A 22057-nucleotide genomic window follows, 5' to 3' on the forward strand; every position below is an offset into this window, starting at 1 on the left:
TAACAACAGAAAACCCAGTTTGAAACTGAAGGGTCCCGTCTGGGCGTCTATATTGCTGAGAATGAGGACCCCAGCAGAGCCCCTGAAACGCACCAGTCTCAACTTGCACAGCCAGTGTTCCCGTCCTTTGAAGAGCACACTCAAAAAAGAATGTTTCTTTAAAATACTGTCACATGGTAGCATTTAAGCCAACAGACATCCTGTTGCTCGTGGGTCTTCTGGAAGCATCATTTGATCATGTGACAGCTGTTCTGCATTCACTGATTTCACAGTGGCCCTAAGACCTTTCCTCAAGCCTAAACATTTCAGCCCGCCTTTCAAGTGCTTCCAGAATGGTCCGGCCATATGACAGACTTTCTTAACCAGGATTCTCAGGGATTTCTAAGATCAAATATAGGAATCTGTACTTGAAACAGATGATTCGGGAAGAGTTTTTAAGTTCTCTTAGTCTGTTTTGCCCTATACTGACTGCTGCCTTTTTTCAGACACGCATAGCCTTGTGTAACTTGCTCCCCACACATGAACACTGGATTCCAACATCCTTGTCCTGAAACGGGGCTCGTCACTTCGCATTCATTTTTCCACTCCATCCTCCCAGCTGTCACAAAAGGTGGCTGTCACTGTCCACTTCCCGAACTGAGGAACGCAAGGCTTGGAGGATTTAAGTGACCCGACCACAACCAAACAGCCAGGGGCTGTCAGAGCTGAGAGCGGATGGCGTGTCTCCTGGGCTTCCGCATGCCCGCTGTTTCCCACGGCATCACGTGTGTCCTCCAAGGGAAAGCAGGCAAGACACTACTATGAAGACAGTCCAGACGTATCATTTACAAGTTGTGGGCGCGTCCATGCACGCGTACACACCTGCACGTACAGGCGTGTGTATCTCCCCTGTTCCTTCCAACAGGCTTCAGGTGTTTCGATAGTGGGATAAGTGAGTCTCAGACTCGTTTTGTACCTCGGGTGCTGTTGGCGCCAGACGCCACACATGGATATTTAGATCCAAACCCGCAACTGTTCACACCTAAAGAAACGATAAAACTGTTCGCTGAGCACGTACTACGTCTGAGGGTCTCTTGTTACAGTTAGTGGACTGGCATAACAGCGCGGCGGGAGAAACGGGTCCCTAGTTACACAAAAGAAAACAGAGGCTTCCGGGGGTTCCGAAATTTGTCCAAGGCTATGCAGTCTGATCTTTCTGATTCTGTCTGCTATGCAAGACCTGCCGCACACCAGAATTTTCTGAGATCATCTGTTCCAACCCTTTGTTTCAACAGATGAAGAAAAAGGAACTCAGTCAGGTTGAGTAACTTTTGTGAGGCCACAGAGCAAACGGTACTCCCAAAGAACCCAGAACAATAAGGGAAACATGTAGGTGGTCTAGGTACCCGGATTTTAAACACTTTAAGGCAAATATACCATCATTTAAAATTAATTTTCTCAAAGGTTATTTGTGTTATTTTTGTTTTATAATAAGAACGACTTCAGCCATCAAGACAATAAATGACAATAACTTATCATTTCCCATCCATAGCACATTAGGGGGGACATTTTGTTTCTGATGTTCACATTGTAGATGTATACACACCAAAGTCCGTTTGTTTCAAAGCTTCCCAGTCAAAAGAGGAGAAGAAAGCGAGCTTGGGTTAGTGGAAAAATCAACATTTTCTAGCATTTTTCTTTTTCTTCCCCAAAATTTTACAACAGTGATTTTATAACCAAAGCGTATCTAATTTAAGGAAAAGAAAACGAAGGTCTTTTGTTTTCCACTAGCACGTGAATCCCCCCCCTCCCCAAGAATGTAAGCGACAGAAGGGCAGCGATCTGGTCACTGCTCTTTCTTCCACGCATTAGCACAAAGCATTTGGCGCAAAAAAAAACTGCACACAAAGGAGACTGAAAATATTCTTGTACAAGTGAATCATCCCTATCTTACTTCCACAGAGAGCGGTTCTTTCTGATTGGGTGGGAGAAGGAAAAGCAAGATTTACGAGTGATTTGGGTTTTCGCTTCTCTTCATTATTTTTATAATTGATTAAAGAAATAAAGCCAGATAACAGTGAAAAAGAAAAAAAAAACAGCGAGACTGAACTCTGTGAAATCAGTCCATTAGGGGAAGAACGTCAGGGTTCTTGTCTTTTTTTTCTCCATGGAAATAGCTTGAATTTCAAAGAGGAACGAATACATGCCTTATAGACCCCAAAGATAAGGGCAGGTGCGGTATTTGAGGCAGAGTGGCTTAGAAGCTTCCCCAGACTGGAGGGCATGGAGAAATGAAGACATGACCCCTGTGAGCAGTTAGGGTGGCCGCACTGCTCAGCACAAAAGAGACAAGTGACAAAGGTCGGAAGGCCCATCCGTTGGCCACTTTTTGTACAGTGTTAGGGGTTTTGCAGGAATGATTTCATCGACTCTTCATTGCTAGGATGAGGTGCTATTATTACCTATATTTTACAAATTAGGAAATCGAGGCAGTTCTTCAAGGCTCACTGTCCAACGCCCAATTTTGAAACCTTCCCTAAGCGTTCCTCGAACTTGAGTCATTTGCCAGCCTCTGATAAGGTTTTGGCCACATTCCGCGTACCATCTGTGGCCGCTACAGGTACGCTGCTCTGATTTCACGGCTGGAGGGACAGCCCTCGACCCCCAACTCTCGGCTTCTGCTACAGAGTGAATGCTGAGACCACACCTCTGCTGTCTGCTCCAAGGCAACGACCGAGCACGGCAGGGTACTGGGCCCTTCTTACACAACACGGGACCCCTGTGGCCAAGCTCTGCTCTGGGATTCGCCATTGGCCCAGCACCACCCCGAGTCTGTGGCTTTCCCAACCTTCTCCTTCCTTCGCTGTCTCCCTTCTGCCGTGTCAGCCCCCCGCTGTGGTCTGAGGCCTCTCTCTACCTCCTCCTGTCCCTCCCCCTTATCCTTCAGGGTGTTTTCCTCCAATAAATCTATTGCACATCAATTCTGTTGCGTGTCCCTCCTCGGAGGATCTGAATTTATGATACACACTAAAGATCAGTAACATTATTCCTTTTAATTGGATTACTTCTTAAACTATTCCTTTTAATTGGATTACTTTTTAAACTAAATATAGACTCACCTTGGGCAAAATATATATTAAATCTTGAGTTTAATGAGCTTTAGCTCAGTTTTTCCTCAAGCATTTTAAATATATATCATTTTTAAAATAAATGATGTTTGAATGTGGGTTGCCTAGTCATCTTCCTGGCTGCCAATATGCACACACGATTCACTTGGGAAATTTCCCCTACATTATATTGCTGATAGAAAGTTTTTAAAAATAAGTAATTGGTGGTTGGGAAGGAAAGAGGATTCGGACAGAATGCCAAATGACATCACCCAAAGTTTTCATTAAGTACTGGAGATTGTGTTTTGGGCAGAGCCCAGAAGGAAGATCTCTGTACGACAGAAAGCCAACAGAAAAGGGTTCCAGAAATCCAGCTGGATTCTGGACCAAAGAATAAAGTGAACACTGTAGCAGTGTCTATATTTCCGGCCTGCCTTGCACTGCGTGCTAAGTGGCATGGGTGTTTTGATGAAATTCCCAATTTGATTTGTTTTTCAGCTCTATGACTTATATTCCCCTCTCTCACCCACGACGTCTTGCTCATCTTTTGGCCACATTTAAAAGAGGCAAGAGTCTGAACATGTGCGGCAGCTGGGGTGTCTCAGCAATGATGATCAAGGGCTAGCTCGCAGGCTGACCCAGCCCCGCCGCCGCACCGCGGTCCCTTGTGAGCCGCCAGAATTCTAGAGGGAAGGAAATGAGACACTGTTCGGAGTGCTCCTATCACAGAGCGCGGTGTGTGCCCGCCCTGGTGGTGAATGGTAGACACCTCCGTTTTCCAAAAGCAGAGTGAGCTTTAGTGGTTCATAATGACTGATTCTATCTTGCTGGGGGAAAGAGAGAGGCACCCAGAGGTGGTTCAGCTCGCTGGTGGGGACAGTGGTCAGAGGAATCCAGGAGAAAGCCAGAGGAAAGCCATGTTGGAAAGAAAATCACGAAATACCACCACTGTCTGTCATGGACCGAGGACACTCCAAGAATGAAAAAAATCGAACTTGTTTATTTCCTTGTCTTTCCCATGAAACACATGCTTCTCACACCCTAGACACTCATTCTTCCCAGGAGTAAATTACAAGGTTTCAGCTCAATGGCTAGTTGAGTCATTTGGGGGAAAAAAAAACAAAAACAAAAAAACTCTGTACTTGGTGAGCCCACAGGTGACCCCAAATGAAATAATTTCTCTAGTCACCCTAGCCCCAACTCTACTTCACAAATCTTGAAAATGGGACTTACCTTTTTCCAGAATAGTTTGCCCAGAGGCAGAGAGCTGGGTCCCCCCTTTCCCTTGGCAGTTTCCTTTGCAGTATCGGGGGATGGAGGGTTCTTAGCTGCCTCTCTGGTCTCCTGGGAGATAAAGTTTGCTTTGTCTGACTTGACATCAGATAAAGTGGTAGGTGACTTTTCAGCACCCTAGAGAGTTAAAAAAAAATTAAAATGACCTCTGGATTTCAAAAGTGTGAGATCTCTTTTTTAATAAGCCCAGGCTGGGATTACACGTTAATTTTCTTTATCATTTTCTGTCCTTGCAAAGATTCTATATGAACGCGGATTTGTGTTAAAATTTTGGGAAAAGTCAAGATAGTTTCCTTTTGCAAAAGAATACATTACGTTATATAAGTCATTAGGAATCAAGGTGCTGGTAAGAGGCATTTTCCTGTGAGAAAGTTAGTTTATACTGAGGCCACTGGTCTTCAAATGGTTTTGATGATGTTCCCCATCAGTGAAAACAGTTCGAATATGTACCTCCAATATGTGTGCCCTTGCTTATATTATACATATACTATTTGATGAATTCAATTGTGAAGTTGAAAGAGGTTAAAATAAATGTAAGGGACATTGTCTCCAACTTTTAACTTTGATTTAATAATCACAATCAAAGATACCAGTGCCAGGCACTGTTCTAAATGACTGAATGTTCTAACAGTAGTTCTATGAGGAAGGAACTGATTATTACGTTCATTTTACAGAGAAGGAAATTTTGGTCCCAGATGGTTAAAAAACTTTCCCACCACTACACTAATAAGGGGTCAGAGTTGACATCAAAATCCGGGGACTCTGACATCCAAACCCAAGCTCTTACCCCCTCCTCTATACTACACCACCTCCAACAAACCAAAGTCCCCCACTCCTTGTGCTACTGAACCCATCCAGGGAGAAAATATCTAAAAAAGTTTCAACTGGGAAAGTGATAATGACAAAAAGGCTGAGAAACACATCTACACTCATCAGTTTCATTGGGGAACGGGCCATCCTCTTTGCGCTGGGAAAATACCCAGAGACTCTTAAAAAAACATTGCAAAGAGATAACTGCATTATATATAGAATAATATAACTGTAATATATTAGTGTAATTGTTTGTCAAATATGTATCTTCCTGCCCAGATCATGAGCTTTGAGGGTAAGAGCCATTGCCTTGGACGCCATTACATCCGTAGCTCCCATCAGGCCCAGGGTGTGCCACAAAATAGGTATTAAATAAATAACTAAATAATTGTATGGAAAGGACCAGAGAGAAATGCCTACACAGGATCCTGCCATGCTGTTGCTGCCCACCCTCCCCCTCCTTAGTGGGCTCTGGAGCCACAGACCACCTGCAGGCTTTCCTCCCTGCCACCCAGCTCTCTACTTCCCAAAGAAGTGCCCCAGGTGCAGTTCTGCCAGCTGAATATTAATACTCTCTGTCTGCACTGTGGAAGAGATCACAAAAACTTGGTATTTTCTGGAGTCAATCTCATGGGTAGCGTTGCCTGATTTAGCCAATACTCTCAATAATAAGAAGATAAGATAACCCTGATAATTTGAATTTCAGATCAACGAAGAATAATTTTGAAGCGTAAGAGTAAATATCCCTAGGATTTCCTGGGACATATTTATATTTATACTAAAAAATTATTTGCTATTTATCTGAAATCTGAATTTAAGGGAGTGTCTGTATTTTAACTGGCAACATTACCCATGAAATTCTAACATACTAGATTTGGAGATTGCGTATCAAATGACCTTACCTTCTTCCCTAGTAAGTGTTCATCTTGTTTCACACTTGGGCGTGGGAGAGGGGAGCGGTTAGTTAGAGGTAAACATGACACCGAGGAGTGGAAAACAATGAATGTGGGGCAGAGCTCAGGATTCACACAAGCCACCTACTAATATTTTAGAAGCCCTACAGAGAGGGTGGGCAACAAGAAAACATGAGTGGGGAAATGAGCATTTCTGGGTATGGCCGGGAAAATAAATAAATAAATAAATAAATAAATAATCCTAAAACAATGCCTTGCCTTGTGTGCATGTTGTCATGTTCAGTGTTTGAAGAACATGTGAAAAAGTTTGATTCTGAAGCATAGCATGTGATTAAGCCAAGAGAAAAAGATCCAAATCCAGCAAAGAAAAGCTGACACTCTATTTATAACAAGAAGCTTATTTCACTTATTAATTCCAGGACTCCCTATTCTTTTATACTAAGAAAAAATTTTTTTAAAGAAAACTTTCTTTTCATAGGAAGAAAAATGAAGATAAAGAGTTGGAATCTAGGAGTTGATCCCAATGGGTCCTCAGTGTATTTTTTTTCTTCTTGAATTGCAAAACCAGAAGATGATGTTTTTATCCCTGAATTTGCTTGGATTTCCTCTTTTCTTTCCTAGGTTACAATGAAATTGAGAAGGAGACATACACCTCCTCTAACCATGCAACTGTCTGTCTGGTCCGTGTTAATGGCCCTGTTTTCCTATCTTTTTGGATGACAGAATCATAAAGTGAAGAAAAAGGAGGTAAAAGCCAAGAAGCGCTAGCAAACTGCTGCACACCTGAGAACATCTGGGAATTATCTCCTTACTTTACATAAAAAGGCAAAACCTTACAGTCCAGAAAGGGGCATCTCTTCTCCTTCCCAGTATTTCCCCTGAATCCTAACTTTGCCCAAAATGCAACTCAGTGCCAGGATGTGAAGCCAGTGATCTGGGGAGAACTTAAGAATACAGAACATGGGGGCGCCTGCGTGGCTCAGAGTTGAGCCTTTGCCTTCGGCTCAGGTCATGATCTCAGGGTCCTAGGATCGAGCCCCCCATCGGGCTCTCTGCTCAGCCAGGAGCCTGCCTCCTTCTCTCTCTCTGCCTACTTGTGATCTCTGCCTGTCAAATAAATAAATAAATAAATCTATCTTAAAAAAATAAAAGAATACAGAAATTGGCTGGCCCCCTTTTTGTGGAGGAAAGTGATTCTGGAGGCATGAAACTTAGCTGTGCATAAGATGAATGCCACCGGAAATGCAGGTACAAAAGGGAAGGTCGTACGTTGTAAACTTTCAAGACCCCCCGACTCGCAGAAGCTCCAAGTGCATTTCTCTGCATGAGGTCCATGACACACTTACATGACACTGTTACCGAATGGTCTCCCACGTACAGTAGCACCACGTTTTAACCCCAACCACCCCCTCAAGGCAATCTCTTTCCCTCCACCCCTGCTGTCTTTACAAAACAAAATCAGCCTGTATGGAAATTCAAGAGTGGCTTCATAACACAGTTTGCTTATGCAACTATAGATTCAGCCAGGAGATCTTTCTATGGAGTTTTTACTTGCCTACACAATCCTGGGGCTGTAACATCCTGCTGGGGAAGGTTCCCCCCACCACCCCTTAAGTTCATTCAACTTAGTGGAGAATGGTGGATATTTCAAACAAATGACCAAGGATGCTGGCCCAATTCAAGGATCTTAACTGCTGGTTTCAGACAAACCTTGGTGTCTTCTTAGCCATTCAAAGAGAGAAAACTCCACAGCTGACTTCTATGTTGTCCTCACTTCCCAAGGGCATGGGGATAGAAACTGCTCTGCCTTCATTCATTGTTTTCTTGTGCTTGGGTTTTTTTCTGGGATCAGTATGAGCTTAGTTAAGACTGAGAGTGAGTGGAACAGACCACAGAAAGATAAGATGGTTTTCTTGAGGTTAGAAGCGTATTTCCCAAAGTGTAGGAAGCATACCATTGGTGGTATCACATACAACTTTAGGTTGTGCTGAGATAAAACATTTTAAAAAAACCCATTAAAATGGAGAAAATACATTCCCCCCCCCCCCCCCAATTCTCATCTAATCTTTTTAAGAACACTCAGGGGGAAAAGCTTAGTCTGGTCTTGGTACATCTTTAACATTTTTCTATTGCTGGCAAATTGCATTTTAATAAGGCTAGAAAGGCATTAGATTTGGAGCTTGACACAAACAAGGTAGCTAGAATACATTTTTTGTGTGTGTGTGAGCCATATTCATGGTTAACTCTTTATGCAAAATGACTCGAGTTTTCCACATATCCGGTAATATAAAGTTTTCTTTAAATAGGAAATGAGTCCTTTTTAATATAAAAAGATCAACCAAATAATACTACATCTGACAAAAATGATGAAGATGGTATGCATGCTTCAGACATTTGAGAAACACTGAGTTAGAAGGATAATTTCAGAACCCTGGTCCACACTAGGAAGAAACTAGTCAGATGTTTATGAATAATTACGGAGACTTAAAAGAATCATTGAAATTTGATTGACACCATTTTTAATTCCCATGCATGATCTCAATCACACCAGGCTGTCTTCCCCAAAGTAGTGCTGGAGGGACCCAGCACAGCCACGTGTACATATGGTGAAGACCAGGGTTCTTCTTCTTCTTTTTTTATTTTTTTTTCCTTTCTAATTTAACAAGATACAGACCTTATGCCTAAAGAATTTTCTAAATGCGAATCCTAGCCGGGGGCTATGCAGGTGCTTTTTCTTGGCGCCTTTAGCTTGGTTCTCACAGGTCTTCTGTCCTGGTTGGCCATCACAGACACTTTCTGCTTTGGATGCCTTTTGGGCAATAGCAGTCACAGCTTAGAACTTTGTTTTTAAACAAAAATCCTTCTTTATTCCCCTGTCGTTTTTAAGTGCACTAAAACACTTTCACAATTAACTGCCACTTTCACAATCACCCCATCCCCCAACCATAACGTTCACATCACGTGAATGTTTATCTTTTTTAAACTTTCAAAGACAATTTACTACCTGGTAAATTCCAAGACCATTTCCAGTACATGATTTTCAACAGGGCAGCCTATTTAAATGACCCAGATTAACGCAAGTCTATTTGCTAAAGACAAAGACAGGACATTAAGCTTGATCCGTATGACATAAAATATTCAGATAAAAAAAGATAATTCTGCCCCTACTTGATAGTTTTAAAGATCTAAATACTCTTGTCACACGGGAAAGGAAAAGATACATGAAAACAATTTATTTTTGCATCCTGGAGTCAAAGCAAACACTGTTAACAGTGGCTTCCTTTCTCCAACCCATCTTTTATTCAGTATTAGAAACTTCAGGGAAGCTGTATCATCTGCAAAAATTTCAACTGACTTCTAGATGGATAGATCTCCCAGGCAAGAGAAGCGTCTACTGTGCTGTGCGCCAGTCCGCTGGGCCAAAGTCGGGGGAGACTGGAGCTGAAACAGCCCAGCCACAACCATTCAGAATTGTCGACTCAAGTTACAAATGGTGGGGGATTTTGCATGGAGCATGGAGTGTGTTCAAAATGGTCTGGGCCAGGGGCACCTGGGTGGCTCAGTGGGTTAAGCCTCTGTCTTCGGCTCAGGTCATGATTTCAGGGTCCTGGGATCAAGCCCACATCGGGCTCTCTGCTCAGCGGGGAGCCTGCTTCCCCCTCTCTTTGTGCCTGCCTCTCTGCCTACCTGTGATCTCTCTCTCTGTCAAAGAAATCTTTAAAAATAAAAATTGTCTGGGCCAATGGGAAGATGGACCAACAGTGTATATGTTTCGAAAGCAAGAATCCAAGAACTTTGGTAGAAAGAATGTTAAAAATGCAGGTTTGTGGAAAGAGGTTGGTTTGTGTATTAGACAACCTACATTCACAAAACCTTCTTCTGAGACTCAGCTCCACTGGCAGTGACCCTGACCTCTCTGGGCAGGGTAGTGAGATCTTATCAGCTAGGTTCGTGCAGTTGGGACCACATTCTGGGGGGTGGAGCGAGGAGTTTTGGTGCATGAACAGCTAAGAGAATGAGCGCATCAGGTCACTTGGGAAGCCACACAACACACCCACATACCCCACTGTTTATAGCCTAGTGTGCTGACTGTGTGACTTCAAACAATGTAAGACACAGAATCAAAAGAGAAACATTTGGATCCAACTATTCATTGAACTTGACCCCAGCTGCCTTATAGCAAATGACTACATTTATAGGAAAAAGCATGTAGATGAGTCAGATAAAATTTTTTTTTTTTCAAATGGAAGAAGAACATTCTAGAAGAAGCAACTGATACACTACAAATGTCATCATGATGTCCAATACATCTAGCAGTGATTATAGAAAAAGTGATCACCTACATTTGAACAGAGTTCCACAGTTTGCCAGGCATTGCCACACTTTCCTTCAAAGCTGGGGTTGGAGACAGAATTTATTGTCCCAATTTTACAGATGTTGGATTCACATAGGTTCGGATCACGTCACACAGCTACCACATAGCAGGCCTGGAGCTCAAACGCAGGTCTTAAGACAAATTCTAGGATCCTTTTTGCAACCTGGCCCCTTCAAATATTGGTAACAGATGTATTGGGCTGGCCCGGCCATTTACTGGGTCCCGGCGTCTCTCAAAGACCCTCAGTTATCAAAAGAAGGATGCAAGACATTTATCTGTCACCAAATTAAACTTTCCTCACGATTCCCGTGAAAGTTAAACCATGTGTTCCATTAGGGATAATCAGTTCTGTCAAGGTTAAAGGAAAACATCTCTAGAAAGTAGTTGTTCCAAATAAAATTTATTTTGAAGGGAATTGGTTGGATGGCTAGGATGACAGTGAAAAAATTCAGGCTCTCTAGGGCATCCTAACTCTAAACATTCCTTCCCTTGGCAAGCATCCAGTGGGGACTATTTGATTTCACCAACAATTGTTTTTGTGGAGGAGATTTATTTTTTCCAAATTACATGAAAAACATGGAACATGTTTTTTAAAAGTCAAAAATAGAGCAGTTTACTTCTACTTTAAATTGTAATTCACCTCGTCCTCATTTCCAGTAGCTAATTTGTGCTATATTCCTATATTCCCTGGGTCTCGCCATGCACAATTAAAAAGACCAACATGATATGTGGTTGTTAGTATTTTGTTCTTATTTTATATAAGAAATTGGTGATTGTGTCATTATTTATCCAGAGTTAGCAAATATTTCAAGCTTTCCACTAAAATTTTCATAAAAATACCGCTGATACTAATCAAACACTTTAAAGACAATCTAACAGCACTATGACATTGCTGAACACATACACACACACAAACTTCAAGAAACCAAGCAGCAGACACAAATCCAAATCCAATTCCATGCACAAATCCAAACAGGAACACACTTCAAACTACCTACCGTGTCTTCCAGATCTTTTTTTGTTTCAGTTTTGCTAGGTGAAACCTTAAAAGTTTAAGAAAACCAAGTATTAAAAATCATAGCTATCTTTTTAGGGTGATTTGATTTCATAGAGACATTGTTTCTAAAAACCCTAAGGGGTTGCTGCTGTTCAGTCTGCAGGTAACGAATGTAATGAGAAGTCCTTTTCAGTACAAAAGCGTTCTACCAAGTTTGGTAGACAGCCATGGACTTCTGGATAATTTCTAGATATAAAAAAGTTTTTTTTAAAAAGTCAGGTTTTATGATGAAATACATCAGACCTTATACATTCACCAAGAGCTTGACCACCTTTCAAATTGTCTCCTGGAAGGCCAGAGACTTTCCATCACTTCTACCACTGATCCAAGCAAAGGCACAACACTTGGGTATTTGTGGCATGTTCTGTTGACTGATTTTTACTTTTTTGAGGCTAGTCTTGAGCTTTGGAAAGAACCCAAACACACTTGGAGCTGTCCATTTGATTATGCATTCATTGATTCATTGATTCATTCAGCCCTTTCACAGGTCTGGCATGGACCAGGCCATGGCTGCCTTGAGGAGTCAGAGACAAGCAAGCGTTACAGGACATGGGCCCCTGCCTCTAGATAGGAATCGATTTCTCCAGTTTTATTTGCTATCTGAATGGCAAAACTGCTTTGATAGGTCAACAGCTCAAGGACCTTTTCCTTTATGTTTATGTTCAATGACCATAAGACATGGGACCACAGGAGAGTTGTGTTGCAACATAACTCACATAGCTCAGGCACCTGCTGTTTACACCACAGTTCCCAGCTCTAAGGGCTCCATCACTGAAAGCTCCATGTGACCCAATTCCCTTGCAAAGCACGTCCCGTCCCTGTTCTCCAATGTTCCAGCCGCACCATCATGATCCCCCCCCCCAATACAATAGCAAATATATATTATTCTTGGAATTAACACAACTTTGGAGCAATCGGATTGAGGAAAGAAAGGGCAGCAACCACTCACCAGAGTTTTAAGGAAGCTCATGATGGAATTATTATTCTCGGTTGTATTTGTGGTCTGGGGGTCCTCCTTTGCAGTCTCCAGTTCTTCCGGGTTCCTGGGGACAGAGCAGCTCCCGGTGGGGACCTCTTGTCCTTCTATCCCCTTGCTGTCCCCTATGTCCTAGGTGTAAAAGAAGAGTTTTCCCCGTCGTCACTGGTTGAATGTGGACTCTCACAGTGATAATTTTTGCTTCACACCCCTTTCTCCCTGACCCCCTAATTCCAGCCATACTTCTTCTGCCCACGGGTGTGCAGAACAATCAGGAGCTTATGAGAGTCCCTCTTCCTTCCCCTCCTCTGCTTTCTAACATATGCAGCATTTGCAGTCAGTTGGAGAGACATTGTTTGGAGCCAGAGGGTAACAAACATAGCAGTGCACGTTGCCTCCTGAACAAAACCCCTTTTCTCCCAATTCTACAAAGACGTTGTGTATGATGCCAATATCTCTCAACTTTATGGTCACCTAGTCCAATGATCTGCACATTATCCTCAGAGATGCCTCCATCTGACTTCCACAATCCCCAAGGTATGAATCATATCAACTTTAAAAAAAAAAAAAAAGATTTTATTTATTTATTTGACAGAAAGAGATCACAAGTAGGCAGAGAGGCAGGCAGAGAGAGAGGAGGAAGCAGGCTCCCTGCTGAGCAGAGAGCCCGATGTGGGGCTCGATCCCAGGACCCTGAGATCATGACCTGAGCCGAAGGCAGAGGCTTTAACCCACTGAGCCACCCAGGCACCCCTTATTGACCCATTTTAAAGAGAGACAGAGAGAGCGCAAGCAAGGGGGAGGAGCAGAGGGAGAATCTCAAGTAGACTGCACACTCAGTCACTCAGCGCAGCACCCGATGTGGGGCTCGATCTCACCACTCCACGATCATGACCTGAGCTGCAATCAAGAGTTGGATGGTCAACTGACTGAGCTGCCCAGATGTCCCTGAAAGTATGATGTTTTAAAATAATAACTCTGTTTTGGGGATCTGGGAGTTTATCGGTACGAGGGATACGATACAGGACCTGATTTTTTTCTTCTGACCCAGGCAGGAGGGGAGGAAGCATTCCAAACCTGTACTCCGTTCCACATCTCTATGCTCATGACCCTGGGCTAAGCCAGGTTACTTCAAACCCATCCATTCTTCACTGACGTCTTTCTGAGCCTTGCCGTCCACAGCATCTATGTATTCCCTCCTCTGAGTTTCCATACCCCTGTTCTCGGTGCTCATTTGGCATGTGGGTTATAGTTACGAGACTAGCCTAATGCCAGAGGCCAGGCCAGAATTGTCTGCATTAAAAATGGGGCTTTTGTGGAAGGGCTATAAAAATACAAACACCCGTTTTGATGAATATTTGAAAAGGTAATAATGACACATGTATCCCTAGGGTTCCCTCAGCCCTAGCACTCTTTCCAAAGGGAGAGCTGCTTCTCATGAAATGTCTCATAAAGGTCTGGAACTTTGTAAAACTAAAAGCAGCTAAGAGACATGGCCTTAAAAATCTTGTTATGTTTTCTAGCAAATTCCAGGCAAAAACTGTTTGTGTTGGAGGAGATGCTCTTTTAATAAACAGAGGGTTTACCTCCCTTCAGCTCAGGTCATGATCTCAGGGTCCTGGGATCAAGCCCTGCATCGTGCTCTCTGCTCAGCGGGGAGTCTGCTTCTCCCTCTCCCTCTGCCTCTCCCTCTGCTTGTACTTTCTTTCTGTGTGTGTCAAAAAATAAGTAAAATCTTAAAAAAAAAAAAAACCCAGGCTTTTATATGAATTAAATTTTTTTTTTAAAATTCCAGGTATATTTCGGATCCACGATGTTAAGGGGGAAGGATGGCTGAAAATCCTGTTTACAGCCATTGAGGGCTGGTATACCCACAGGTGTGCGCACATGCAAAGTTACTGTTCTGGTGTGCTTTAGAAAAATATTCCCAGCATCAAACCTTTGGTACTATGGATATTTTTGCTTAGGTGAAGCTGAGTACAAAGAACATTTGAAATAAAATTTGAAATAAAAAAAATATTACATAAATAACCAAACAGGTGTTTTGGAAGAGGAGCCATCACGAAAGCAGTAACAGAATAAATCTCACTGAGAAATGCTGCACTGGGTCTGACTTACGGTGTGGCCTAGGACAAAGTCATCACTCGTTTCCCCATCTGCATTCAGTAGCTGTGGGGGGAACTGGGACTAGACCCAAACTGCAGAGAGACCACAGGTGTCAGCCTGGGCTCTGAGGCTACCTCCTGGAGCGGTTGGGGCAGTCAAGGGGAGAGTCTATGTACAGGACCCAGGACAAGCCATAGCACCTGGTAGGCATCCAATGAATGCTCGCTATTCTACAAGGCCTCCCTCTGCGGCCAGTCTGTAGTGGACAAAAGCTGGGAGAGAGGACAGTCCCCTGAGTATAAGACAAGTGAGTCCCTCTGGCCCATGGACGCCTACTTGGATGGTACATTAGAGCCATCTAGGCAGTGGTTAAGCCAATGCCCCTGCCCAGACCCTGCTCAGACCAACTGAATGAGACTTTCTGGAGGTCTACTGAGTCCCGGGGGGTTGCAGGATGCCCCGGGGCTGAGAACAACCGCAATCAAGGGAAGGGAAGACCTGAGGACGAAGCAGTGTTGCCCTTGGCCATGGAGCCCGTCACAGGGAGATGGGTGGAGGTGGGGGAGGGGTTTTAGCCAGAGATAAGAGCATGAAAAATGTAGAGAAGATGAGGAAGGAAGAGGGCTGGGGAAGGTGTGGGGTGAGGTTATTTAGTTCAGCTACGGTGGAGGGGCTATGGCAGTCAGGGTGGTTAGGGATATGCCGCCCTGAGCCGGACTGAGGACATGCAGAGTGCCCGCTTAAGGAACAGGGGCTGTGGAAGTTTTCTGGGCTGGAGCAGCCTCGCTGTCCCTCACCACAAGGGTGGGGAGCAGGCAATGAGACGCAAGGGCTGCAGAAAGGAGAGGGTTCCCACAGGGAACTTTAAGGCAGAGAAGGCACATCTCCGCCTGGAGGATGTCTGTGGTTGCCTACAGTTGCCTACAATGCAACAAATGCGAAGAGTCAAGAGAGGACAATGGCACCAGAAGGCAAAAAGACTAGAGCTCTCATCTCTCCATCCCTCCTCCCCAGATGCGCACACCTGGGGGCAGAGGAGAAGTCGAAGGGAAAATCCTACCCCCTCCAGATGATAAGTCCAAGGTTGCCTCACAGCTTGATTCCAGAAAAAACTGTGATGATGTTAAAATGGATATGAGAGGGAAGGCTTTTTTTTTTTTTAAATTCTTTAAAGATTTTATTTATTTTTCAGGGAGAGAGAGTGCACATGAGTGAGCATAAGCAAGGGGAGCAGCAGGCAGAGGGAGAAGCAGGCTCTCCGCTGAGCAGGGAGCCCCATGTGGGACTTGATTCCAGGACCCTGGGGTCATGACCTGAGCCAAAGACAGATGCTCAGCCAACTGAGCCACCCAGCCACCCCAAGATTGAAGTTTTAAAATTGGACTGGACTTCTGAATCCCTAGGAGGTCTGGGATAGCAAAAGAATTAGGAAAGAAACTATCAGGTGTCTACCAGGCACATGACATGGACCAAGTCACTGGGCATAGAGCAGGGACTGAGACGCACAGTGCCCTGTCCTCAGAGAGCTGACCTTCTAGCAGCGGAGCAAAGCAAAAGCAAACAAAAATACAGATGAACCAATAAATGTAACTTATGCCTCAAGCAGAGACAATTGCAAGACAACAAACGAACACGAGGGAACAGAGGGTGGTTTGGTGCTGGGTGAAGTCCTCCAGGAACGGACATCTGGGGGCGGGGGAGGAATCTTTTCTGGAAGGCCCCTGACGTCCAGGCTGGGTCAGCTGCTCTGAGGCCCTCTGGCCCCACAGCCCATGGGCTCCCAGTGTTCCTCACAGGGAGGGGAAGGGCCTGGTTCTAGGCCACGGCTAGCTCCCGGACGGGCGTTTCCTGTGGAGGGCAAGAGGCAATGATTATCTCTGTGATCCCAGGCTAGACACGCAGGGGACATTTATTGAACTTCCTGGAAATAAGTGGTGGTCCTTGGGGGACCGACAGGGAAATCCTGCACAGTGGCTATCCTCCGAGGAAGCGGATAACGATTAGTACCTCTTTACCCAGGACAAAGCACTCTGAATGGGGGATACATGGTTGGACAGGACTCCAGGAACAGAGATGACCTCCAACTCCATCCTCTGTCCCATGGCATCATCTCCTGACATCCCTGAAGCCTGACTTCTGCCTCCCTGAGTTCCCAGGTGCAGCTGGGTCGCGAGTCTCGGCTAACGGGAGGGTGACCCCCTCCTGCCCAGTGCACAGAGGTTGTGGGTCTGCCGGGGGACCTCCCCCAGTGAGAGCTTTATGGACTTTCCATTGAAATCCTCACCTTGAACTTGAGCCTTTTCCTTGAACTGTTTTTTTTTTTTCTTCTTAGACTGACTTTTAGATGGAGAATATAACGTTTCCTTATCCTACCAGTAAGCACAATGGGAAGTCCCTGCTTTCGCTCTGCCAGGTGGAGAGGAGAAGACAGACCAGCTAGGAAATGAAGGAACCCTGGGGAGGGGAGGGCCCTGGGGTTTCTTCTTGCCTCATAAATCCTAGACTTGGAAATGGAGGAGCCAGCAACCTGCAAATAAGAGCAGCCACTGAGCAAAAAAGTGCCGACAAGGAGGCAGAAAAACTAGATTGTTCACGCATGGCTTGCTGGTGGGCAGCAATGGCACAGCCTGTTTGGAAAAGGGTTTGCCAGTTTCTTGACAAACTAAATACACAACCACAATACAACCCAGCAATTGCAATATCCTGGGCCTTTTTTTTTTCCACCAGCGAAATGAGGACATATATTCACAGAAAAACCTATACATGAAAGTTTATAGCAACTTTGTTTGTAATAGCCCCAAACCAGAAACAACCAAATGTGTTGCAAGGGATGAATGGCTAGACAAAATGTGATCTCTCGGTAGCAGAGAATAGTGTTCAGCAATAAAAAAGGAAGGAAAGGAACAATTTGTATCGATAGACTTCATGACCTTGATGAACCTCCAGAAAATTCTGCTGGAGGAAAGAAGCCTGTCCAAAGAGTGTACAGACTGCGTGACTCCATTTATATACTGTTGTTGAAAGGACCTAACTATTGAAACAGAGAACAGATGGGGGTTGCCAGAAGTTGGGAAAGAGGGTGGAGCTGGGAGGGCAGTGGAGGTCCGGAGAGGGGGGGCAGCATGAGGCGGACATGTTCTCCATGGGACCATATCAATGTCAATATCCTGATTGTGATATTGTATCAGAGTTTTGCAAGATGTTACCGCTGAGGGATCCCGGATAAAGGGATTTTTTTTTGTATCATCTCTTACAACCACATGTGAATCTACAATAATTTCAAGATAAAAATTTTTTTAAAAATCATTTGAGGATAATTCCGGAAGAGTAAGAATGAAGAATCAATGAAAAGCCCAACAATTCTGGAATACATCAATAAATTTGTACATGGTATTTGCGTATGAGATTAACCTCTAGGCTACATTAACCTACATTTCTACATGTAGGAATGAACACATTCCATGTGATGGGATATTCTGGAGCCACAAATTCTTTGAGGAAAGTATAATGAGCAAAAAAGGTCAATGATGATAATCATGACCAACCTTTATATGTCAGGCCCTGCTAAACTAGTTAAAAAGGCCTCATGTAATATATTTTTTTTTAAGATTTATTTACTTATTTATTTGTCAGGGAGAAAGAGAGAGAAAAGGTGGGGAGAGGGAAAGAAAGAGTCCATGAACAGAGGGAGGGGTAGAGGGAGAAGCAGACTCCCCACTGAATAGGGAGCCCGATGTGGGGCTTGACCCCAGGACCCTGGGATCATGACCTGAACTGAAGGCACATGCCTAACTGATTGAGCCACCCAGGTGTCCCAAAAGGCTTCATGTAATTCTTACAAGGATTTCATGAAGTATGTACTATATGCATTTTTGGGTTTTTTTTACTGATGAATAAATTGATGCATGAAAAGGATAGATAACTTGCATATGGTTGTAGAGTAGAACTAGAATTTGATTCCAGACCCAAATTATTTCCAAGGCAAAAAGCATGTACACTCCATGCTGCCTTACCCCCGCCAACTCCCTTTCTTCAGGTTTGCTCAAAACCAAGAGTTGTTCTATTTATTTCTCTTGTCTCTATTCTTCTTCCCTGCTATATGACACATATTATTCCAGGACATATAGGAATTTAGGGTATGATAAAGAGGACACCTCAAATCTATTCAAAGCGGAGGACTATTTAATCAAACATACAGGGACCAGGTGGTCATCTGAAAGCAAATTAACTTGGTGTCCTAAGTCAACCCTATAGAAGAACAAAATCCAAATGGATAAAAACGCTAGAAGAAAACACGAGAAAAATATTTATATTTTATAATTTTGGATGGAGAAGACTTTTGTAACTGTGACTCAAAATCCGGACGCCATTAAAGGAAAGATTGAGAGAAAAAAATAAAAGTCCGAAAGTTTGGAAACGTTCCACTGGGAGGCTGGTTTGAGAACCAAGCAGTCTTGTTTACTGCTGTTTGGAATGTAAATTAGTTTAGTCCCGATTGAGGGCAATTTGGCATTATCTACCAAAATTTTTAGAAAAGAACGGACTCTTTTATCTAGACATTCTGCTTCTAAGCATTGACTCTAAACTTCAAGTCACACACGTGTGAAAAACCAAATTCATGAAGCTGTTTGCTGTGGGGCACTGACAAATGTTGGGAAACCAGCCCAATGTCATTGTTTGGGTCCAGGTAAACTAGATCTTGGAACACTCACACAACGGAACAGTACACGAGTGTTAGAAATGAGGAAGCTGTACAGATATTGAAATAGTGTTGTCTGAAAAAAAAGCATGGACTAGAACCGAGTGTATATTATATCATCTTCTGTGTAAAAAAAAAAAGAAAAAAAAGGAATAAAAATTTATGCTTGCATTTGCTTATGTATGTCCAGAGAGATCCTGGGAGGATGCACTTAAAAATGCGACCGGTAATTATCTGCTGGGGATGGCACTGGTAGACAGGTAGAACATTTTTAGAATCTCTTAATTTGAGCCAGGTATTATGTATAAAAATCAAAATTAAAACATAATGTAGGTGACTAATTCCAAATTTTAAAAATTCCCAGAGGGCGAAACTAAATACAGTTGGAAAGATGATGCCTTACATATTGAGTTCTTTGTAGAATGATCTTTGTTCCTAACTACAAATATGTCTTTGCTATTCTCATCAGGCCTCCAGATCATGCTCAGTGAACAGAAATTTTAGACTGAAGCAAAAACAATCCCCAGGAAATATCTGGAAACTTCTTTGATACAAACAGGTGTTCATGGTGTCAGCTTGTTTTCCATCTGTGTGGAAGAAGCCTATTTTCCCCCCTTGCTGTTGACTTCAAAGGGCAAACAGACAGGGACACTAGTTAAGTGATCACAATTTGTCATGTTGAAAAATAATGCCGCCTTATCATAATTTGATTGTCTATAATAAAACCCATATGGAACTTCTGGCACCTTCCTTCAACTGTGAATTATCAACTGGATCTCGGCCTCTTCAAGCAATGTCTACATTGTTAAAGTGAAAACACAAGGCATGAAAGCCTTGTCTGGAGCTATTAGTGATAAATGTCTCCCCCATCTAGGTTTCTTCACTGACGGTGTGTCCTGGGTTTCTGTTTGAATCATTGTACCGAGAATCAGCTCCTAGCTTACAGTTTAACACAAGAAAATTTGTCCGAAGAACACTGAATGGTACAGAAACCCATTACTCCATTCCTTTCCATCTGTTAGAAATTTGAGCCACATGCTGCCCGGGATAAAAGGGAAAGCTCTGTTTCCTCTCCCACTTGTGCCCCAGCGGCACAAAGGGCATCGTGTGCTAGGCAGCAATGATCCCCAGACTGTCTTCCTCTGAGAGTCCCATCACCTGCATGGAGCCATTGTCAGATTGAGGGAGAAAAATGGAATTTGGTTAATTCTTGAAGATAGAATTCATCTTCCCATTTGCCCAGAAGGGAAAGCAAATTAATAAACAAGAAAGGAACTCCAAAGCCAAAGTCTACTAAAACTGTTCTGGGGGACCTTCAAAATTCCCTGCCTACATATCTGTTTCCTACGTTACATATAATACATTGACTTTGTGTTCCCACAAAGCTCAAAACCACCTAAGGAGAGTTGGTCACTGTAGCTCGTTTTTATTTTCCCCACTCTTCCCGCCCAAATTCATACCAGCTGATAAAAAGACATCCACGTTGTTTAAGCTCAGGGCAAAAATAAGGAAAGAACACAGCACCCAAGAAATGTCAGTTATGGAAGGCTTCAAAGACCACCCGTCCACAGCCAAATTCCTCTTTCTCATCCCCTACTGGAGATTACTACACATCGGTTCCAAGTGTATTTGAAGATCCAGTGTTATTTCTGAACAGGGACTTGCCATCCTAGTTCTGGATTGCATAGTTCCGGAATCACAGTCAAGAAAAAAAGAACTGCTATTAGCCGCCTGACGGCTGGCCACCAGGGATGCCGCAAGCCTTACAGCGCACTCTGCTGGAAGGACCTGGACATTACCCGGATTGCAGATGCCCTCTAACTCAGCCTGACAGGGCCCTGTGCTTGCTGCTTTTATAAAATGGGGGAAAAAAAAAAAGGGATGAGCAAAGAAGAAAAACGTAACCGGCACCCATTATTCCATTACTCCATTACTGAAAAAGGCTGCTATCAACAATGTGTAATTTTGGGGGTGCCTGGGTGGTTCAGTGGGTTAAAGCCTCTGCCTTTGGCTCCAGTCATTATCTCAGGGTCCTGGGATCGAGTCCCGCATTGGGCTCTCTGCTCAGCAGGGAGCCTGCTTCCCTCTCTCTCTGCCTGCCTCTCTGCCTACTTGTGATCTCTCCCTCTCTGTCAAATAAATAAATAAATAAAATCTTTAAAAAAAAACATGTAATTTTTCATTCCACACCCCTCTCTGGGTTCCAAAAGAATGCGTATGTGTGGGCCAGCGGGCAGAAGAAGATTCTTCCCTACAAGAATCCTTCTTGTTTTGAACCCTGCTCTTGTCTTGTAACACTGTCCTCACAGGTCACTCCTTCCAGATCTGTGTCATGCTGGCTTATGATGTCCAGTGTAAGGGAGTCCCGTAATCAACAGAACGACTACTTTATTGGACCATTTTAATCTTCCCAACCTTCCTCTTACAGACATCGCTGGAATGACAAAAAAAAAAAAAAAAAGCCTTGAAGATAAAATTTTGCCCATTTTCTCAATAAATTACTAGATGTCAAATGGTTTGTTCAAAAAGCACATTATTCGAGACTGCTGACGTGCCATCGTTGAGACAAGCTTCCTAATTAAAAAATTACCAAAGACTTCAGAGGGCAATACAAATAACATAAAAACACTGCAACGTGAACCCTATCTTCTCTTTGTCTTCTGGCGTGTTTCCTAAGAGGGCAACCTAAGCTGCGTGACACAGATCTAAAAATGTTCTACTTACCCATTTTCCCTCCTGTT

At 43.5% G+C, this 22057-nt stretch overlaps 1 protein-coding gene across 10 annotated transcripts in view; it reads right to left on the bottom strand.

Annotated features, from left to right (window-relative positions):
- BCAS1 (brain enriched myelin associated protein 1) overlaps positions 1–22057 on the bottom strand; it is a 93408-nt gene that overhangs the window by 28126 nt on the left and 43225 nt on the right. For 5 of the 10 annotated variants that reach the window (XM_059407258.1, XM_059407256.1, XM_059407264.1 and 2 more), the window contains exons 5-8: positions 12485–12643; positions 11477–11521; positions 8778–8912; positions 4320–4496 (exon numbers count right to left, since the gene is read on the bottom strand). In XM_059407258.1, coding sequence (XP_059263241.1) covers positions 4320–4496; positions 8778–8912; positions 11477–11521; positions 12485–12643 — 516 coding nt within the window. The remainder of the gene's footprint in view (positions 1–4319; positions 4497–8777; positions 8913–11476; positions 11522–12484; positions 12644–22057) is intronic. The other 5 variants (XM_059407261.1, XM_059407259.1, XM_059407266.1 and 2 more) reach the window with 2 other exon arrangements.

The sequence above is a fragment of the Mustela nigripes genome, chromosome 7 (assembly GCF_022355385.1).
Source record: "Mustela nigripes isolate SB6536 chromosome 7, MUSNIG.SB6536, whole genome shotgun sequence".
Classification (NCBI taxonomy): Eukaryota; Metazoa; Chordata; class Mammalia; order Carnivora; family Mustelidae; genus Mustela; species Mustela nigripes.